Here is an 18546-nt window from a genome sequence, read left to right as displayed (position 1 = left end):
CAATTGATTTCCAAGACAAAGCATCTGCACAATTCACCATGACAAACCTCGAAACGATATCTTTTCATTGTTGACGTATTTCAATAAATATCATTATTCTCAGCGTTAATTTGCCAACAGTACACTTTGGATTTTTTCCCCGTGAAATTCAAGATACGTCAGTATAGAAACAGCAGCTGAGTAACAATGTGGAAGAGAGTCGGTCGAATGATTATGCGGTCACCGTCGTACCTCAATGGTATAACGGCATTCATGCAGAACAATACGGCCATTCCCAGAAATCGATTACAGCAGTAAGCTCCACGACTTTCTCTTCATTGTTTTCAACCCACGCCTGTTGATGTGTCCTCTGTAATAACAGAGAACGCCCACGGTGCTGTTACTGCGAGCTAACACTCCCCAGAAAGCGACGGTCATGGCAATTCGCCCTTCTCTGTCGGCACAACGACGGCGAAGTATACCCGTGAATGCTCAGCAACTGCAAATCAATTACAAAATTTTGACTTCCTTGGAGCTGAGGATCTCACGATAGCTTGAAAAATTTTAATAGAACAAATTTTTAGTGTACGAATCTAGGTGGATAAGTCACACCTACTTTGCTTCTGTGTTAATGGAAACAGAGCTCCAGCTAGTTGTACGGTTAGCATCACGACAAATAAGGGTAGCAAGCAGATTTCCAATAAAAACTTTATGGAACACTCTATGGGAGAACAATGAGCTCTAAGTTTTTCTCTTATTAAATGTCGATTTTAAAGGAAGAATTCGAGATGTATAATACGCGAAATAGGAAAGTGAACATGTTATTATTTAGTTGAGGCGGTATGATTCCTAAAGAGGCTCGCGTGTGCAAAAAACATACTATTACAGTTTTATGTAATGTACTTCAAAAGTGTCGTTCATTAACAAATTTGCTACTTCACACAAAGCCGTAATACGATTGTTCACCTGCAACGGTCTTTAAAGTCCTTGAGCACTCCCTCTCAGGCCCTGATGTTTGTGTATGCTCACATCTGGAGACTAGCTGCAGGGAATGGCGATATGGAGGTTGAAAGTGTCCTGCAGGTGTTGTCAACCTGATGATGATTACTGGATGAAGAGTACGAACAACGCAACACCAGTTATGCTACGTATTGCATCACTAGACAAGAACAACAGCTTATTTGCAAACCCAGATAAACTTTAGACACTGCTATACGTTTGAATCAGTCTTAATAAGAGTGCTACCTTCCCTCTGACTCGAGACGCAGGGCTAAAATAGTGGCTGTTCAAACAGCGATGATAAATACCCTACAGGCAACCAGCTGTACTCAAAAATAGTCGAAAATTTGACGACTGGGTTGAGAAAAGTGCACCGCTTACAATCAACAAACTTCTTCCGACGAGTTCCTTGCAGCTTTCGCGAAAGCTGCCACACAGACAAAACAAGGTAGAAGCTCAGAGCTAAGAAGATCGAGAGAACACTTCAAATTCCTAAAACTTAAAAAAAATATTTTAACTGTCTTGGTTGATAATGTACACTATTTTACAATTGAGTATTAGTTTCGGTTGCTAAACAACCACCTTCAGATCTGTAAAAGAAAGATGAAACCGAAAATTGCCTTTAGGTTTAAATGACTTTTACAACTTGAAGAACATATATTAGTTCAAAGTCCTGAGCGGTAAGCAGCGAAAACAGACTGTTCCCATACTTAGCAGGCTAGCTACTTTCCGTTCATTACTCTGAATTGAAGTATGTTCTTGAAGATTAAAAAAGTCATTTTAAGGCAATTTTCTGCTTCTTGTCACTTTTACAGATCTGAAGACGATTGTTTAGAAACGGAAACTGGTAATCAATTGTAAAGTAATGTATTATTGCGAACAAGACAGTTAAAAAATTATATTAAAGAATTTAAAAGTTTTAGAAATGCATCAGCTCTCTTATCTGCTTCCCCTGATGACGTCAGATCTTACTCATTTCAAATTTTCCACGGAAACAAATGCTGATTATTACCTTTCAACGACTTTCGGTAAGTCGGTTTCTTCTAACGGACACCACCTCCTGGTACCACCTCTGACCAATCATGGGCGCATACAGTAAGCAACACTCGAAAAGACCGGCTGATGACAATTCCACGCTAGCAACCGGGAACGAAGCTTTTTGTACTAGTAGGTTAACTTTTGTCATTCATTTTGTCACCAACTACTGACTTCTGAAACCTGGAACACTTTTAAACATCGCCTGAATTGCAGAGTGAGAGGGAGTGGGTAGTTTAGAGTGTAATGTGCCGTCGATGACGAGATCGTTAGAGAGAGAGAGAGAGAGAGAGAGAGAGAGAGAGAGAGAGAGAGCGCATCATCTCTGACACGTGAAGGACGAGAAGCATTTTCACGGAGACCATGCCGACATTTGGCTTCAATGATTTACGGCATAGACAGAGAAATCATTTGTGGATGGCTGCACGAGTACTCGAACTGCCGGCCTCCCTAACACAAGTCCAGCTGGAAAGTGCTCTTCGTCCCTTCTGGGTAGCTCGCGGTCGCGACCACAGTCCACGCAATCTTCACGGGACAAACGTACTGCTCCTCCGACTACAAGGACAGCTTCGTTGGGGGTCACTGATTAGTTCTCAACAACACGCCAGTACAACCAGGTTAAACACGGGTCGCCAGCCTCGGCCTGATCTGCGAGAAGACGGTGTCACTACTTCTATACTGAAGCCTCAAAGAAAGTGGTATAGGCATGCGTATTCAAACACAGAAATATGTAAAAACGCAGAATACGGCGCTGCGGTCGGCAACGCGTACATAGGACAAGTGTCTGGCGCAGTTGTTAGATCGATTACTGTTGCTACAATGGCAGGTTATCAAGATTTAACTGAGTTTGAAAGTGGTGTTATAGTCGACGAATGAGCGATGGAACACTGCACCTCCCGAGGTAGCGATGAAGTGGGAATTTTCCCGTACTGTCATTTCACAAATGTCCCGTTAATATTAGGAATCCGGTAAAACATCAAATCTCCGACATCGCTGCGGCCGGAAAAAGATCCTGGAAGAGCTGGACCAACGACGACTGAAAAGAATCTTTCCGTGTGACAGAAGTACTACTCTTCCGCAAACTGCTGCAGATTTCAGTGCCCGGTCCAACTAGTGCAAGCGTGCGAACCATTCAACGAAACATTATCGATACGGGCCGAAGGCCCGTTCGTGTACCCTTGATGACTGCACAACACAAAGCTTTGCGTGTCAAATGGTTCAAATGGCTCTGAGCACTATGGGACTTAACTTCTGAGGTCATCAGTCCCCTAGAACTACTTAAACCTAACTAACCTAAGGACAGCACACACATCCATGCTCGAGGCAGGATTCGAACCTACAACCGTAGCGGTCGCGCGGTTCCATACTCTAGCGCCTAGAACCGCTCGGCGTCCCCGGCCGGCCTTTACGTGTCGCCTGGGCCCGTCAACACCGACATTGGGCTGTTGCTGACTCGAAACATGTTGCCCTGTCGGACGAGTCTCGTTTGAAATTGTAACGAGCGGATGGACGTGTACGGGTATGGAGACAACCTCATGACTCCATGGACCCTGCTTGTCAACAGGAGGCTGTTCGAGCTGGTGTAGGCTCCGTAATGGTTTGGGGCGTGTGCAATTGGAGTGATATCGGACCCCTGATACTTCTAGACACGACTCTGACAGGTGACACGTACGTAGGCACCATGTCTTATTACCTGCATCCATTCATGTCCATTGTGGATTCCGACGGACTTTGACAATTCCAGCAGGACAATGCGACAACCCACACGGCCGGAAGTGCTACAGAGTGGCTCTAGGAAAACTCTTTTGAGTTTAAAACACTTCAGCTGGCCACCAAACTCCCCAGACGTGAACATTATTGAGCATACAAAATTGTTAAGGCTTTCGTGGCCACTTGTTGATCAAAGAGTGTCTTAGATCGGCGAAGGAGAAAAGAGACCCACTTGCAATGTCGGGAATATACCGTATACCTTGCACATACGGAAAAGTTTATGTCGGAACGACTGGACGATCCATTAACACCAGGATCAAAGAGCATAAGCGACATTGCAGGTTGGGGCAGGTGGAGAAATCGGCCGTGGCAGAGCACGCACTGAATGAGACCGACCACGTAATAAAATTCGCCGACACGGAAGTTCTGGCTGTAGAGAAGCACTATCACACGCGCTTGTTCAGAGAAGCTGTAGAAATACAAAAACACGCGAACAGTTTCAACAAGAAAGAGGAAAGCCTTAAGGTAAACGGATCCTGGCTTCCCGTACTTCAGCGAACGACCGTCGCAGGTAGCAAGAGGAGAACCGCACCGGAAATGACCGCGGAGAAGCCCTCGGACGTTGGCGCGCCAGGTACATATAGTCTGCGGCCGCGAGCTCGCCTCCAGTTCACCACCGGCAATGGAGGGTGAAGCTTTGACAATGCCAGCCACTCGTGCTGGCGAAACGTCAGAAAAATCATTAGATGAACGTCGGCCGTCATTATTGAGCATGTCTGGGATACCTTGTAACGTGCTGTTAAGAAGAGATCTCCACCCCCTCGTACTGTTATGGACTTATGGACAGCCCTGCAGTATTCATGGTGTCAATTCCCTCCAACACTAGTTCAGAAATTAATCGAGTCCATGCCACGTCGTGCTGCGGCACTTCTGCGTGCCCGCGGGGGCCCTAGGCGATATTAGGCAGGTGTACCAGTTTCTCTGGTTCTTCATCGTATAGCACTAAGCCATTGTCTGTTGTAACTACTACCTATAAGAAAGGTACCGAGATCCGAGCACTCGACTGGAAAATTTACGCCGCTGACCATATACCGGCTCCTTCCAGCTTCAGCGAATAATGTCAACAACAATGTAACAGCAATGCAGTTCGAAGTCCACTGGTCAAAAGACACACAAAAACACTTCATATTTCCGAGGAAAAAATGGAATTCACTGTCTCCAATCAATCTTCATCAAGTTCCTTATTTTTATCCAAGAGCACCTAGCAGCTGGTTTCGCGATGTCGTTATAAGCCTCTACTACGGGGAAAGGTCGAGGTAGAAAACATTTAGGATTCTTGCAAGCTTTCCATATTTGAAAAGTAAGTTAACTGATCATTAAGGATCACTGGCCTCCGACGTAAGTAACACCTTGAAACATGACCTTCACTGCCAGCCGGAGTGGCCGAGCGGTTCTAGGCGCTTTAGTCCGGAATCGCGCTGCTGCTACGGTCGCAGGTTCGAATCCTGCCTCGGGCATGGATGTGTGTGATGTCCTTAGGTTAGTTAGGTTTAAGTAGTTCTAAGTTCTAGGGGACTGATGACCACAGATGTTAAGTCCCATAGTGCTCAGAGCCATTTGAACCATGACCTTCACCCCAGATACCACAAAACTTGCCCCCTGTATCTTGCGATTTAACGAGCTCTGAACAGCTCCACGAAATTTGTTTCAACATTTTGCTTTTTGAACCTATCAGCCTCAGAAGCAAAATGCAAGCATTTCTATCAGCTATTTCCTACTCCTGCTAATAGCAAAATGCTGCTTCATGCGAGGACTTTTCAAAAGTTCATTTCCAACGGGAGATAGAAACCATCTGTCATAATGTGAAAATTTCGCACCCTTAAGTGAACACAGCAGGGCCAGCCACACATTACTTCGGTTATGGAAATAACAATCCAATAAGTCCAGGCTGGACAGCAGTCCGCGTCCCCTGGAAACCAGATACCGGACTTGGTGTCCACAACAGCAAACAGGTCTGGGAAGCAGACAGGGCAAGAATGGGAATGATGCATTACACAGCGTCTTCACAGGGGCAAAAGGCTTCTTACCATCAGTCGGCATAGCTACCGCCGGACTCCCAACTTTCGTGAGATCCAAACAATTCCCGGAATTACTTAAATACGGCTTTCTGCCAGTCAAGACATGACGTGCCGAATGATTCGGTTTTGACTCAGAATGTTGGCATTCTTACTGGACTTCAACTGTCTCTGGCTAGGAGCGCGTTTATGGATAGCGCTGTCCTGTGGCAGGGCTTCCAACACCATGTCCGATCCAATAGCTGAACGGCCAGCGCGTTGCAAAGCCACGCACGGGGGCCCGGGTTCGATTCCCGGCTGGGGTGGGAGATTTTCTCCCTTCAGTGAGACGGTGTTGTGCTGTCCTCATCATTTCATCCCCGTAGTCGACGCGCAAGTCGCCCAATGCGGCGTCGCACTCAATAAGACTTGTACTTTGCGGCCGAACTTTCCGCCTGGGAACTCACGGCCACTGACGCCATACGATCATTTCCTTTTTTCCAACACCATGGTACTGGGAGAACACGTCAGAGGGAAAGCTCTGCTCCTTAAGCCAGCCCAGAAAATTCGGGGCCCAGGATGTAGCATATATTCTGATTCCGCGAAGAGCTGATTTTAGGTAAACTAGGGAAAAACAATCAGATCAAGCTGTCGCTCTGCTGAGGGCTAAGACCATATGCCAAGGAACCATCGTACCTCAGGTCAAACTCAAATAGAAGTTAATTCATTTCTCCAAATACGATTTGTAATGAAGTCTCAGTCATCTCACTGGACACACAATTAGCGATCCTCCCCACCATCCGGTCCCCTAAAAGAGAACAATTGTGACTTCAGAACGATGTGAATGATCTACGACTGAAACCAGATACACTCCTCTGGCCCTCCATCGATGACGCAGGTCATGGCAGTGAAGTGGTGTCTACGTGCAAATCAATTGGATGGAATCAACCATTAGTAAGACGGTTCTACATGAAGACATGACGGAATGGCAACGAGGAGCCATCGTGTTTGAACTTGGTCATGAGCACATTATACTTAAAGTTGCCCGAGTTACTGATGTTGCAACGTGTACTGTCCAACTTATCTACAAGGAATGGTGTATCACTGCCAGCCATGAAACATGGTGTAAGAGCACTCGTCATAGAACTATCTTCAGCGACAGGGGCCGGAGATGAACATCACTATCTGTTAATGACAAATGGTTTTAAACCCGACAGGAATTACTACTGACAGTGAGTTCAAGTCCACCTCAAGCAGTATCTGAACAAACATTGAGAAAGGAAGTCCACGCAGTATGTATTCGGAGATGGGGAACTTACACAATGTCATTTCCCAACGTGGTAGATAAATCGCCTTTAGCACAAACTGGCCAGTAGCTGACCAGAGGTCTGTACTGTGGTCCGACAAGTCGCGGTTTTGTCTCTTTGCAAATGATGCAAGTCATCGAGTGCACCGACGGCGCAATGAGGCCTTTAATTCACAGTGTGAAGAGGGTGTAGTTCAGACCGGTGGATCGGAGTTGTTTTGAAGGCAGTTTTTGTGGTGTCACCGCCAGACACCACACTTGCTATGTGGTAGCCTTTAAATTGGCCGCGGTCCGTTAGTATACGTCGGACCCGCGTATCGCCACTATCAGTGATTGCAGAGCGAGCGCCGCCACACGGCAGGTCTAGTCTAGAGAGACTCCCTAGCACTCGCCCCAGTTGTACAGCCGACTTTGCTAGCGACGGTTCACTGTTTACAAACGCTCTCATTTGCAGAGACGACAGTTTAGCAAAGCCTTCAGCTACGTCATTTGCTACGACCTCGCAAGGCGCCATATTCTTCAAGAATGTATTCTGAACAGATAATATTGTGAATCGTGTACCTTCAAGAGCGACGTTCATCATTAATGGATTAAAGTTAAGTATCAAACTAATTACGTCCGCTTTCTGAATTCTAATTCCTTGTCATGTTCCAGACCTCACGTCAGTATAGTCCTTCGCTCTTCACGCCAGCCTGCGTGAGCTAAAACGCGTGCATTTCGGCCTCCAATCGTAACACGGTGTTGGCTCTTCTGCCAACACAACAGATTTCGTACAGCGACTTGGACCCATTCATTCAGGTCAGACTGAGCATGAACCAGCGAGTTCATTTCCATATTTTCGGTGAAATCGTGCTGTCTTTTCTTCTGTACCTTCACGATGAGTTTTGTGGGGATTCGGATTTTTTCCAAGATGACGACACGGCTGCATGCGTATCGAATCTCTACTGGCGCTGCAAATCACGCGAGAATAATCCCATAGAAAGTGTGTCGGATGATTTGGAACAGCAATTAGGAATGACAAGCTATTCATCAGCGAGCATACCTGAAGAAACTAGTGCACGCACTTCCTTGCCAAACTGAGCTCATTAACGACGCTAGACTCGGTGCTGCACGGGGGCTTGTTGGGATGACTAGATTTTTGTGCAGTTTGGCTGCATTACAAAGCGGAATGGTGCGACTGACCTTGGCGATGTACTGCGGCGCGATGTCTGCGAGCCCCCGCGCCCGCCGCCCGCACGACTCCACCGGCATGCTGCCAGCAGCGGCGCCTGCAACACGCAACACGCGCGACACCTCAGCAGTGCTAGGAGTGTGCGTCCTGCACAACATACCAAAAATCCTCACCGGTGGGATGGAAATGTTGGGGTGGCGCTGGTTTTTGAGGTCACTTTATGTTTTACTCGAATAACTCGAAAACTGCGGTTTCTAGTGAAAATGTTTCCCAGTGCCAAAGGAAACTACATTAAACTTCCTACAAAAAAAGGTCCTGTTCGTTTTTTCTCTACGAATTATAATTTCTGCATTCACAAGATGGAAAAACTGCAGATTATTAAAAATATTGTTCTAACGGTATAAAATTAATGTTTATCTTTAAACGATGTGGGTTAAAAACAAGTATTAAATGTGTATACTACATCTAAGTGCAGTAGAGTCGTGTTAAGGGAAAAATTGTGTTCCGCGGGTGTAACAGGGTGGACGGAGCTGGTGAGGGTGAGGGAGAAAGCAGCACGAGGAAAGGTAGGCGCCAGATTGTGTTTACGCATTTCCCTCCTTGTCACAAGAAGTAACTACTGGATGTTTCACAAAGTTATACGGACTCTCCACAGCGCCATATGGGCCTTTTACACGCTCAGATACTGGCACCACCTTGTCTGTACAGACAGTGCTTGCACAGATAAGTCGTTGCGTGTGAATGGATCGCCAGCTGAAAATTGTGTGTGTGTGTGTCACTTCTGTATTGCCTGTGCGAATTGTGGTGACGCTCTAGTTTACGGAGACCACCTCAAGTTCCTTAGTACTTCCTGTATAACACGACGCGAGACCAGAACAACGTGGCTCAACCACGTACTGTTGTCACAACACTGTCAGTTGCCAAGTACCCCAATGTTTATAATAAGGCTTCCCTAAACACTTCTCGAGTTTCTCATTAAAGTGTCATGTTTCCTTACATACGGTTTAATATGCTGCAACAACACACTGTGTCTTCGTCCTATATTCAGCTTCTTCGAAAGACAAACATGCGAAAGGGTTTCACATTTCAGAAACTATTCTTTTGTCCATCTTCTTCTTACCGGTCTGTTTCTTTTCATAACTTCCCAAATAATAGCACTGACAAAAGAATAATCTTATAAGCAAATTTAATTAATTTGGACTTGGATAGAAGATAGTCTGACTCTAGTACTACTGGTTCAGCACTGTGCGAAAGCTTCACTGAGATCGGAAGGTGTACATGAGAACTAAATAATGCAGACCACAAGTCCACACGTTCGTGGCGAACCTGGTCTACTCAGACAAACCAGAGCGGGTAGAGGGCTCTTTATGAATCACTGGCGTCGCAGTGCGCAGACGTGCCCAGCGAGTGTTTATTTCGCACAAAATGCGTTAACACTACATGGAAAAGTGGTATCAGTTACTTATAACGCTAACGCACGTAATGTATATGGGCGGAATCTACGTAAATCTCTACACACTGTTCTACACTACTAGAGGAGAAATTGATTCTTAGTGACCCTGTATAACAGCTGTGGTGTTCTTTCGGGAAATGCAACTTCCCCCACCATGAGCGCTGCTAGCTTTCCAGTTTACAGAGACAGTATATCTTCCTGCAAAGTTCTCTTGTGTGAGTAGACAAAATAAATCCACTGAGCTTGTTTTTATGTAGTGGAGATATTTGGATTTGTTAATGAGTACTTGTTTCCATCTGTTAAGTGAGCTATTGTGTAAAACACGTTCCTGTCTTTTTATTTTGTGAACTGTGGTGTTGACAGTAACCTGTGTAGCGTTGGTGGGAATGGGACTGAATTAATAAATGTAGCACCTTGCTGTCGTCCACCGTTAACAGCATTGGTGTAAAGCCGTGTAATTACGTTCTAGTCACTTGATGGTGAATTAATCAATGACTAAAAAGTTACTGCACTTCTCTCACCATTGTGTTGCCGGTGGACTGCATAAATCTTTCCCATTCACGAATTGGCGGCACTGATAACTGGGCTGTATTGAATGAAGCCACTTACCACAAATCCACAGTGTATCTTCCAAGATGGGTGTGAATATATCTGACGTATGTTGAAATACCTCAAGTTCTAAAAACCTTAGGTGACCTCTTCCTGCTACAGAGGGAGTAAATTTAAGGAATAGTTCACTTAGCAATTGCAAATAAGAAATCAATAAACTGAAAAAAACTCCACTAGACAAACAAGAGCTCAGTTAATTTTCTTTTGTCCACTCACTTATGAGAACTGGTCAGAAAAGCTAGGGTGAGGACTCACCTGCTCGACCTTCAATTTTTACACTTATGAATGAGAGAAGTACACGGACACAATCCGGCGACCTTCCTTCCCTAGCACCTCGACCTATCTCCCTCCTCCTCCCCCCTATTACATCATCAGAACACAATTTACCCCTTAATACTGTTCACCTGCTCTTGGATAAGACACACACATTCAATATTTGTTTTTAACCCACTTCATTTAAAGAGAAACATTAAATGTTATACCGTTACAACAATATTTTTAGTAATCTGCGATTTTTCCATCACCGAAAACTACAGAAAAAAATGAACGCAACGTTCAAATAGTTTAACTTAAGCCTGGGAAAAATTTTCGCTAGAAGCCGTCGTTTTCGAGTTATTCGAGAAAAATATTCAAAAGTGACTTTTAAACTAAGCTCCACCCCAGCGCTCACACCCAACCTGTCAGGATATTTAGTATGTCGTTCATGACACTCCTTCCCAGTAGCGTGGAAAAATTTGCGACTACACGATTTTTGCCCAAAATTTTCCTTCGTTGACTGGACTACCTGGCGGTAGTCGAATTGTGTGCAAATAACACGAATTATTTAAAAAGGAGTGGAAAAACTGTTGAACCGATCTCTGGAATGATGATTTTGCGTTTCGGATAAATGTAGGAACAAGCGAACAATAATGACCACATGACGTATCTTAGAAGATAAGTTGACGAAAGCGAAAAATACATTTATAGGATTTGTAGATTTAGAAAAAGATTCTGACAATAACGACGGGAATACATTATTTCAAATTATGAAGGTGGTAGGAATTCACAACCTGTACACTAACCAGGCTTCATATATGACAGTCGAAAGGGCAAGAATGAGAAGCAGTGGTTGAGAAAGGAGTGAGGTGGGGTTGTAGCCTACCCCTGATGTCATTCAATCTGCTTGTTGAGCAAACTGTAAAGGAAACAAAGGGCGTGTTTCCTAACGGAGTCAAAGTTCACAGTGAAGAAATAAAAGCCTTAAGGTTTGCCGATGACATTGTAAAATGGACTTGGAGGGTCAGTTGAACAGGACTGACAGTGTCTTGACGAAAGGTTGTAAGACAAACGTCAAAAAAGTAAAACAAGGATAATGGAACATATTCAAATTAAATCAGGCGATGCAGAGGGAATTAAATTACGAAATGAAACACTAAAAGTAGATGAAGTGTTTAGTTATTTGATTAGCAAACTAGGTGACGATGGCTAACGTAGGGAGGATATAAAACACACAAGCATAAGAAAGAAAACCATTTTTGAAAAATTGAATTTTGTTAGCATCAAATACAAATTTAATGTTGGGAAATCAAATTCATGAAAGTATTTATTTGGAGATTTTTAATGGGAGCGTAGCCTTATACGGAAGTGAAACGTGGACCGTATGTAGTTCAGGCAAGAAGAGAATAGCTCTTCCCGAATGTGGTCCACAGAAGATCGCTGAACATTAGATGGATTAATCGGATAACTAATGAGGAAGTACTGAAAAAAGAAATCTGTAACACGACTTGGTTAAAAGAACGGATCGGTTGGTAATACACATCCTGTGAAACCAAGGAAAAGTTTATTTGGTAATAGAGGGAAGTGTGAAGGTTAAAAATTGTGGAGGCTGTCCATGGCTTAACAACAGTAAGCATGTTCAAATGGATGTAGGCTGCACAGGATAAGACTAATGTAAAGCGTTGCATCAAACGACAAAAACAACAAAACCAAAAACAACAACGGCAAGCAGTTATCACATCTTTACGTACCTGTGGCTCTGCTGTAAACTTTTATTTTTCAGGTTGGACATGTATCAGCCTTCAGTCTATTTTCACGAATAATCCTATCCAAGACAATGAAAAAAAATGTTCAAGTGTGTGTGAAATCTTATGGGACTTAACTTCTAAGGTCATCAGTCCCTACGCTTACACACTACTTAACCTAAATTATCCGAAGGACAAACACACACACACCCATGCCCCAAGGAGGACTCGAACCTCCGCCGGGATTAGCCGCACAGTCCATGACTGCAGCGCCTTAGACCGCTCGGCTAATCCCGCGCGGCCAAGACAATGAAAATACAATATAGGAATAAAACGTCACGTCAGTTGTTTGTACATTTCAGTATGAGACATTGAAAAACACGTATTTGTGATATGAAAACCTACCTTACTCTCATAGCATGCCTTCAGTTTTATGTCATTCGTGGCTTTATTTGAAGCCATATAATTGTGTTAACTAAGTGCATTTACGTAAGTGCAAAAAACAAAAACAAAGGTAGAAACTTACTACTTAAAATAAAAGCATGAATACTTAAATTACTTTGGTGATATTCGTGAGTACGTGCTTTTAACAGTTTCACATTAAAAAGTACAAAATATTTTGCCTTCATCTATATTCCATACTAGCTGACAAACCCTGCATTGTCAGGTATCCATTTTTCTAATTTTCTATTAGAAACGAAATATCCTGGACAGCGGCTTCGCGTTTCTACAATTAGATTTTGTAAACGCCTCTATGGCAATGCCTCTTTATAGCTATGTATTGTTTTCGCCTACAGCAGTTTGTGCTTTGCAGTTAAAGGCTGTCAAAAGCGCTGCGAAGTGTCAGGGATTTCCTTACGTCAACTGGACGGTAAGGCTCCCTTAGCAGTAGAGAATAAATTTATGAAGACTTCAAGCATGATGCGGCATTTTTCACGCATCTCAGCGTTTATCTCTTGAAGTTTGTGTCGTATAGTTATGTACTTGTGTAGGTATAGCTAGCGACATATGTGGATACTGTCTGCGAAATATGTCGTGAATATAGTTAGTAGCAAAGAAAAAAATAAATTTAAACGACCTGCATGATGCGGCAGTTTTTCGCGCATCTCTGTGTTTATAACGTCGTATCTCCTGAGCAATGTCAGCTGGTTCTTACCCCCAGACAGTAAGGGATGTGTGTACCACGTTCGGTTGAAATCGGTGCAGTAGTTTACGAGGAGATAGGAAAACCGCACACACAAAATACATTTTTGTAATATTATTGATTGGCGACTCCATGGAGTGTCCTGTGCACCACGACCAGATAATGGATATACTTAGGAGAGACAGCATTGGTCGTATTTTTCTGTTTTATTAACCACAAAATCGATTTTCGGTCACTTAGTGACCATCCTCAGTGCTGTAATATAGTGCTCTAAGCTTGTTGACACCAGTGCCTACCAATTTAAATTAATAAAACAAAAAAATACGACCAATGCTGTCTCTCCTAAGTATATTTTTGTGATAGTTATGGATTTCGTACGTGCAAACAGAAACCTACTCAAGCACACGCCGGATTAGTAAACACACTATCTCTTACTTACGTAATGTGAGGTCCCGGTGCGTGCGTGTGTGTGTGCGTGTGTGTGTGTGTGTGTGTGTGTGTGTGTGTGCACTATTTAACAGTGTGATCTATTGTCTGCTCCTACGCTCCGCAGTCGCTTTCAACAGACAGAGGACTGTAAGGTGTCGGGACCCTCCTTGGTATGCTGACGTTGCTGCTGAAGCCTGTCGCCACTTCGATGGCGGCGCTGCTGAGTCATCCAGTACAAGAGAGAAGGGTTGCTGTGATGAATATTTGGGCGTAACATTGCAGAGCTATATGAAGTGGGACAAGCATGTAATGGCAGTTGTGGGGAAGGCAGAATTTTGGGAAGATGTGGTTCATCTGTAAAGGAGACCGCTTATAAAACACTAATACGTCCTAGTCTTGAGTACTGCTCGAGCATTTGGAATCCCTATCAGGTCGGATTGAGGGAGGACATAGAAGCAATTCAGAGGCGGGCTGCTAGATTTGTTACTGGTAGGTCTGATCATCACGCGAGTGTTACGGAAATGCTTCAGGAACTCTGGTGGGAGTCTCTAGAGGAAAGGAGGCGTTCTTTTAGTGAATCGCTACTGAGGAAATTTAGAGAACCAGCATTTGAGGCTGACTGCAGTACATTTTTACTGCCGCCAACTTACATTTCGCGGAAAGACCACAAAGATAAGAGAGATTAGGACTCGAACAGAGGCATATAGGCAGTCATTTTTCCCTCGTTCTGTTTGGGAGTGGAACAGGGAGAGAAGATGCTAGTTGTGGTACGGGGAACCCTCCGCCACCTACCGTATGGTGGATTGCAGAGTATGTATGTAGATGTAGATGACACACCGCGACTTGCAACTGGTCCGAAGTACGTTCAGTTGGGTCCACATCAGCAAGTACTGCAGGCCTATTCCACTCGGTTGATTCCTGCCTCACGGATGAAGGTCTTCGTAAGGTAGGCGTAGTGTGTTCGTGTACTATCGTCTTCAGAGAAGTCCATCGCAGAAATGTTGCCTGTAGCACTGGAAAATAGGTTGAAGACTCTCGTACCGGTACTGCACAGCGGTCACAGGCGTCCGACATCCGTACTTGGTACCTTCCATGGTAGTTACCTACCTCCTCGATGAACCTGTGAAACTTCTTGCCTGAGACATACGTTGGTCTATGGCCGTCTCTACACTCGCTCACGGCAATCACATGGCGCCAAACTAATCCTCGTTGTTGAAGAGAACCAAACGACATCGATCAGATGGCATTTCAAATGTCCGCTTGTCCAACTTATTGGCGCGCCATGGTGATGGGAAAGTTGAGAATGGTGAAGCCGTACTGCCCTGATGTTCGTAATGGAAGCCTAGAGGCCAAATTGCTCTTATTATGGAGACGGTCGGGTGCTGTACGGGTCGCCCCGACCCTCCCACTGACTCCAAAGAGATAGCGTACAGTTCTGTTAAGTTTTCTTCGCCGTAATTATGAGCCATAATTAATCGTAGCAGTCACGGACTGCTGGTGACCACCGTGAGGCAGATGTTCAGTGATATGTACCACACTAAAGGCGCTGGGTGGGTGCCAATTGGCCTGGCAGCTTCTCGTGTTGAAAAGCCTTCGTGCGCACGGTCAACAATTTGTGAAATGACCCTTCGAGGCACGCTGACAGACCGAACTGTGGGGCCGAGCCGTTCTGTCCCGTTCATAACTGGAGACACAGCACGATGTGCAGAGCTGCATCGGGATTTCAGATTTACTTTTACCGCCGTTACACAAGTAGCCATATGCAGCGATTTCCCTTGGTCAAAAATGTACTGAAGAAGAGGTTTCTGATATATCACAAACTATGCTATTTATGGCAACAGAACAAATTTACTTTTGGGGAGTTTATATTACACTGACGAATATGCGGTTTCGTCGCGCAAAAGATGTTGAATACTTACTTATACGACGTATGTTCATACGTTTAAATGTGCAACTATATATTTGCAATTGTCAAATATTAAATATAAATCGTGGTACTGTTTAGTGCATTTCAGTATGAGACTGTTAAACGCCCAAATTAGCGATATATCATCAAATTAAAATACGTTATCATACATTTATTTTATACAAGGTGATTCAAGATTTCTGTTAACCCGCTTCTAGGGGTTATGGAGGAGACTTTGTAGATGGAAGTTCTGATGAGGGACCCATCTCCAGAAAGATGTAAAATCAGTTTGAGGATCGGGACATTTACAAATCTCCCGCTTGACGGTACAAAAACAGCGGAGAGGGGGGGGGCTGGGTTGTTTGGGGAAGAGACCATACAGCGAGGTCATCGGTCTCATCGGATTAGGGAAGGACGGGGAAGGAAGTCGGCCGTGCCCTTTCAAAGGAACCATCCCGGCATTTGCCTGGAGCGATTTAGGGAAATCACGGAAAACATAAATCAGGATGGCCGGACGCGGGATTGAACCGACGTCCTCCCAAATGCGAGTCCAGTGTGCTAACCACTGCGCCACCTCGCTCGGTCACAAACAGCGGAGACAATGAGCTCTGACGCCTGTGCTGGTGGAGGACACAGCATGGGCAGCTGTTACGAGTATTTGTCGTCGGGTTCTCTTCTACGACACGCAGCAAATCCTCTTCAAAGTCGAGAGCGCTGTGCGTAAGTGGAGTGCCACAGACAACCCTTGTAGTTTCGAACGCACTAATTTCTCGCAGCCGTTGTTGTAGCTGGACGAAGGTGTTGTGTGATGTCATTATTAGAACAAGGGCCGACGGCGGCGCCCTTTACTCAGCTTGTGTGCATACCGTGAAGTGGGAGATTTTAAAGTGACCAGATATTCAGACTTTTAATATCCAAACTGAATGTTTTCAGACATGAGTTCCTTATCAAAACTTCATGTAAGAGTCCCCTCTAAAAATCCTAGATGCCTGTAACACGAAGGCCGGCCGAAGTGGCCGTGCGGTTAAAGGCGCTGCAGTCTGGAACCGCAAGACCGCTACGGTCGCAGGTTCGAATCCTGCCTCGGGCATGGACGTTTGTGATGTCCTTAGGTTAGTTAGGTTTAACTAGTTCTAAGTTCTAGGGGACTGATGACCTCAGCAGTTGAGTCCCATAGTGCTCAGAGCCATTTTTTTGTAACACGAACTTTGAATCACCCTGTGCGTTTATTTATAACACCATCGAATTTTCTGCTACATTTTTTAATTTGCATGTAAATGTTTTATGGTACTTTATTCTGATATTGTCCGTCCATTCTCTTGGATAGGACATTGTTGAACTTTGACTTCGGTCATGGTGAAAAAAAAATGTTTATAACACACAAAGCTATGAAAAAGCTGTTCAAACAATTTCTATTGGCTGCACGGGATAAATCCCACAAAACATTACATTTGCGTAGATACTGGGTGTCCCAAATCTTCAGCGTAAAACTATATAGACGGTAAAGGACAGTAATCAATGGTCGGGAACGGAAATTTCAGATGCTATGATGTCTGGAATGAGTACATGCGTGAGTAGTAAGGTTCTCGCCAAATTGGAGGAGATGGTGTTTCATCGTTTCGGATAAGACTGACTAATAAGCACATGTCGATTGACCCATGAAATCCAAATTTCGAACAGTATAGTGTAGACACTACTGCCGGCGCAACAATTACATCATGTCATAAGGAACGTGCGCAGTTAATGTAGATAAATCATTCTGGGTGCAGAGTTCGGTTCTGTGAATTGAATATAAAGCGCAGTACTAACAAGAAACGAGATTTTGGACAGGTAGTGTGAATATTTTGAGACGTTACTGAGAGCAAGAGGTAAGTCTCCTAGATTTATGTCTTGGAAACGAAATGAAAGATGAAACTGGATTCACTGATGAAGTAGGAGGAGAAACTGGCAAATAAAAATTAAAAAAAAAAAAAAAACTGGTCAGGACAAAATAACTGCAAGGATGTTCAAGGCAATAGGGAAAACGTTGCAAGACGAAAAATTATATTTCTTTCCGTTAATACACAGTCTCAAGTAAATCGCAAGTAAATCCCACAAGTTTGGACGTTTTCTGTAACTGTCCGCATACATGACCAGAATACGGAAATGGATTTAGTAACTGTAGACGCATTTGCCACAGCAAAACCTTTAAGTAACTGTCACATACAAACTGAAACAGCTGACTGAACAGGTAGTTGAAGATTCTGAGGGAATGTTACGCGATGTTCAAAATAGATAGGGCCCAAGATTTAAATATTGTAATTTCTGCAGAACTGCATATCGGTTTTCTTAGAGTGAAACATGCGTGAAAAATACTAGCAGAAGAATTAACTATAATTCCATTTGAAAAAGCTAAGCTGATAGCGATATCTCTGTAATTAACAAGAGATAATACGTGTTTAGTGAGCAATGGATAAAGAAATAAATTACGAGCTCTTACACGATGCCAGAAATATTTGAGACGAACTGCTCAGCTACATTATCGTGTACATCAGTGCATCAAGTAAAAAAGATTATATGGCTACTTCCCAACAATGAAAACGAATAAATCAAATTGCACTGACGAAATATTTTGGAGAATTTTCCGTAAATGAGACTTACGAAACATTATGGATATACTAACATGACCACTTCCAGCTACTTCAGCAGCCTGAATGCTAGGTGGGTACTTACAGAAACGAAGAGACGCGGCGACAGCTCGAGCTCACGGCT

General features: G+C 44.1%; 1 protein-coding gene across 1 annotated transcript in view; it reads right to left on the bottom strand.

Annotated features, from left to right (window-relative positions):
• Positions 1-18546, bottom strand: part of LOC126204448 (GTPase-activating protein CdGAPr) — an 837561-nt gene that overhangs the window by 452382 nt on the left and 366633 nt on the right. Inside the window, exon 3 of the mRNA XM_049938835.1 lies at positions 8266-8351. Within this exon, the coding sequence (XP_049794792.1) occupies positions 8266-8334 (69 nt within the window). The 5' untranslated portion in view covers positions 8335-8351. The remainder of the gene's footprint in view (positions 1-8265; positions 8352-18546) is intronic.

This window comes from Schistocerca nitens, chromosome 9, assembly GCF_023898315.1.
Source record: "Schistocerca nitens isolate TAMUIC-IGC-003100 chromosome 9, iqSchNite1.1, whole genome shotgun sequence".
Lineage (NCBI taxonomy): Eukaryota > Metazoa > Arthropoda > Insecta > Orthoptera > Acrididae > Schistocerca > Schistocerca nitens.
Note: the sequence above shows the minus strand (reverse complement) of the source record. Positions and strands in the feature narration are given on the sequence as shown.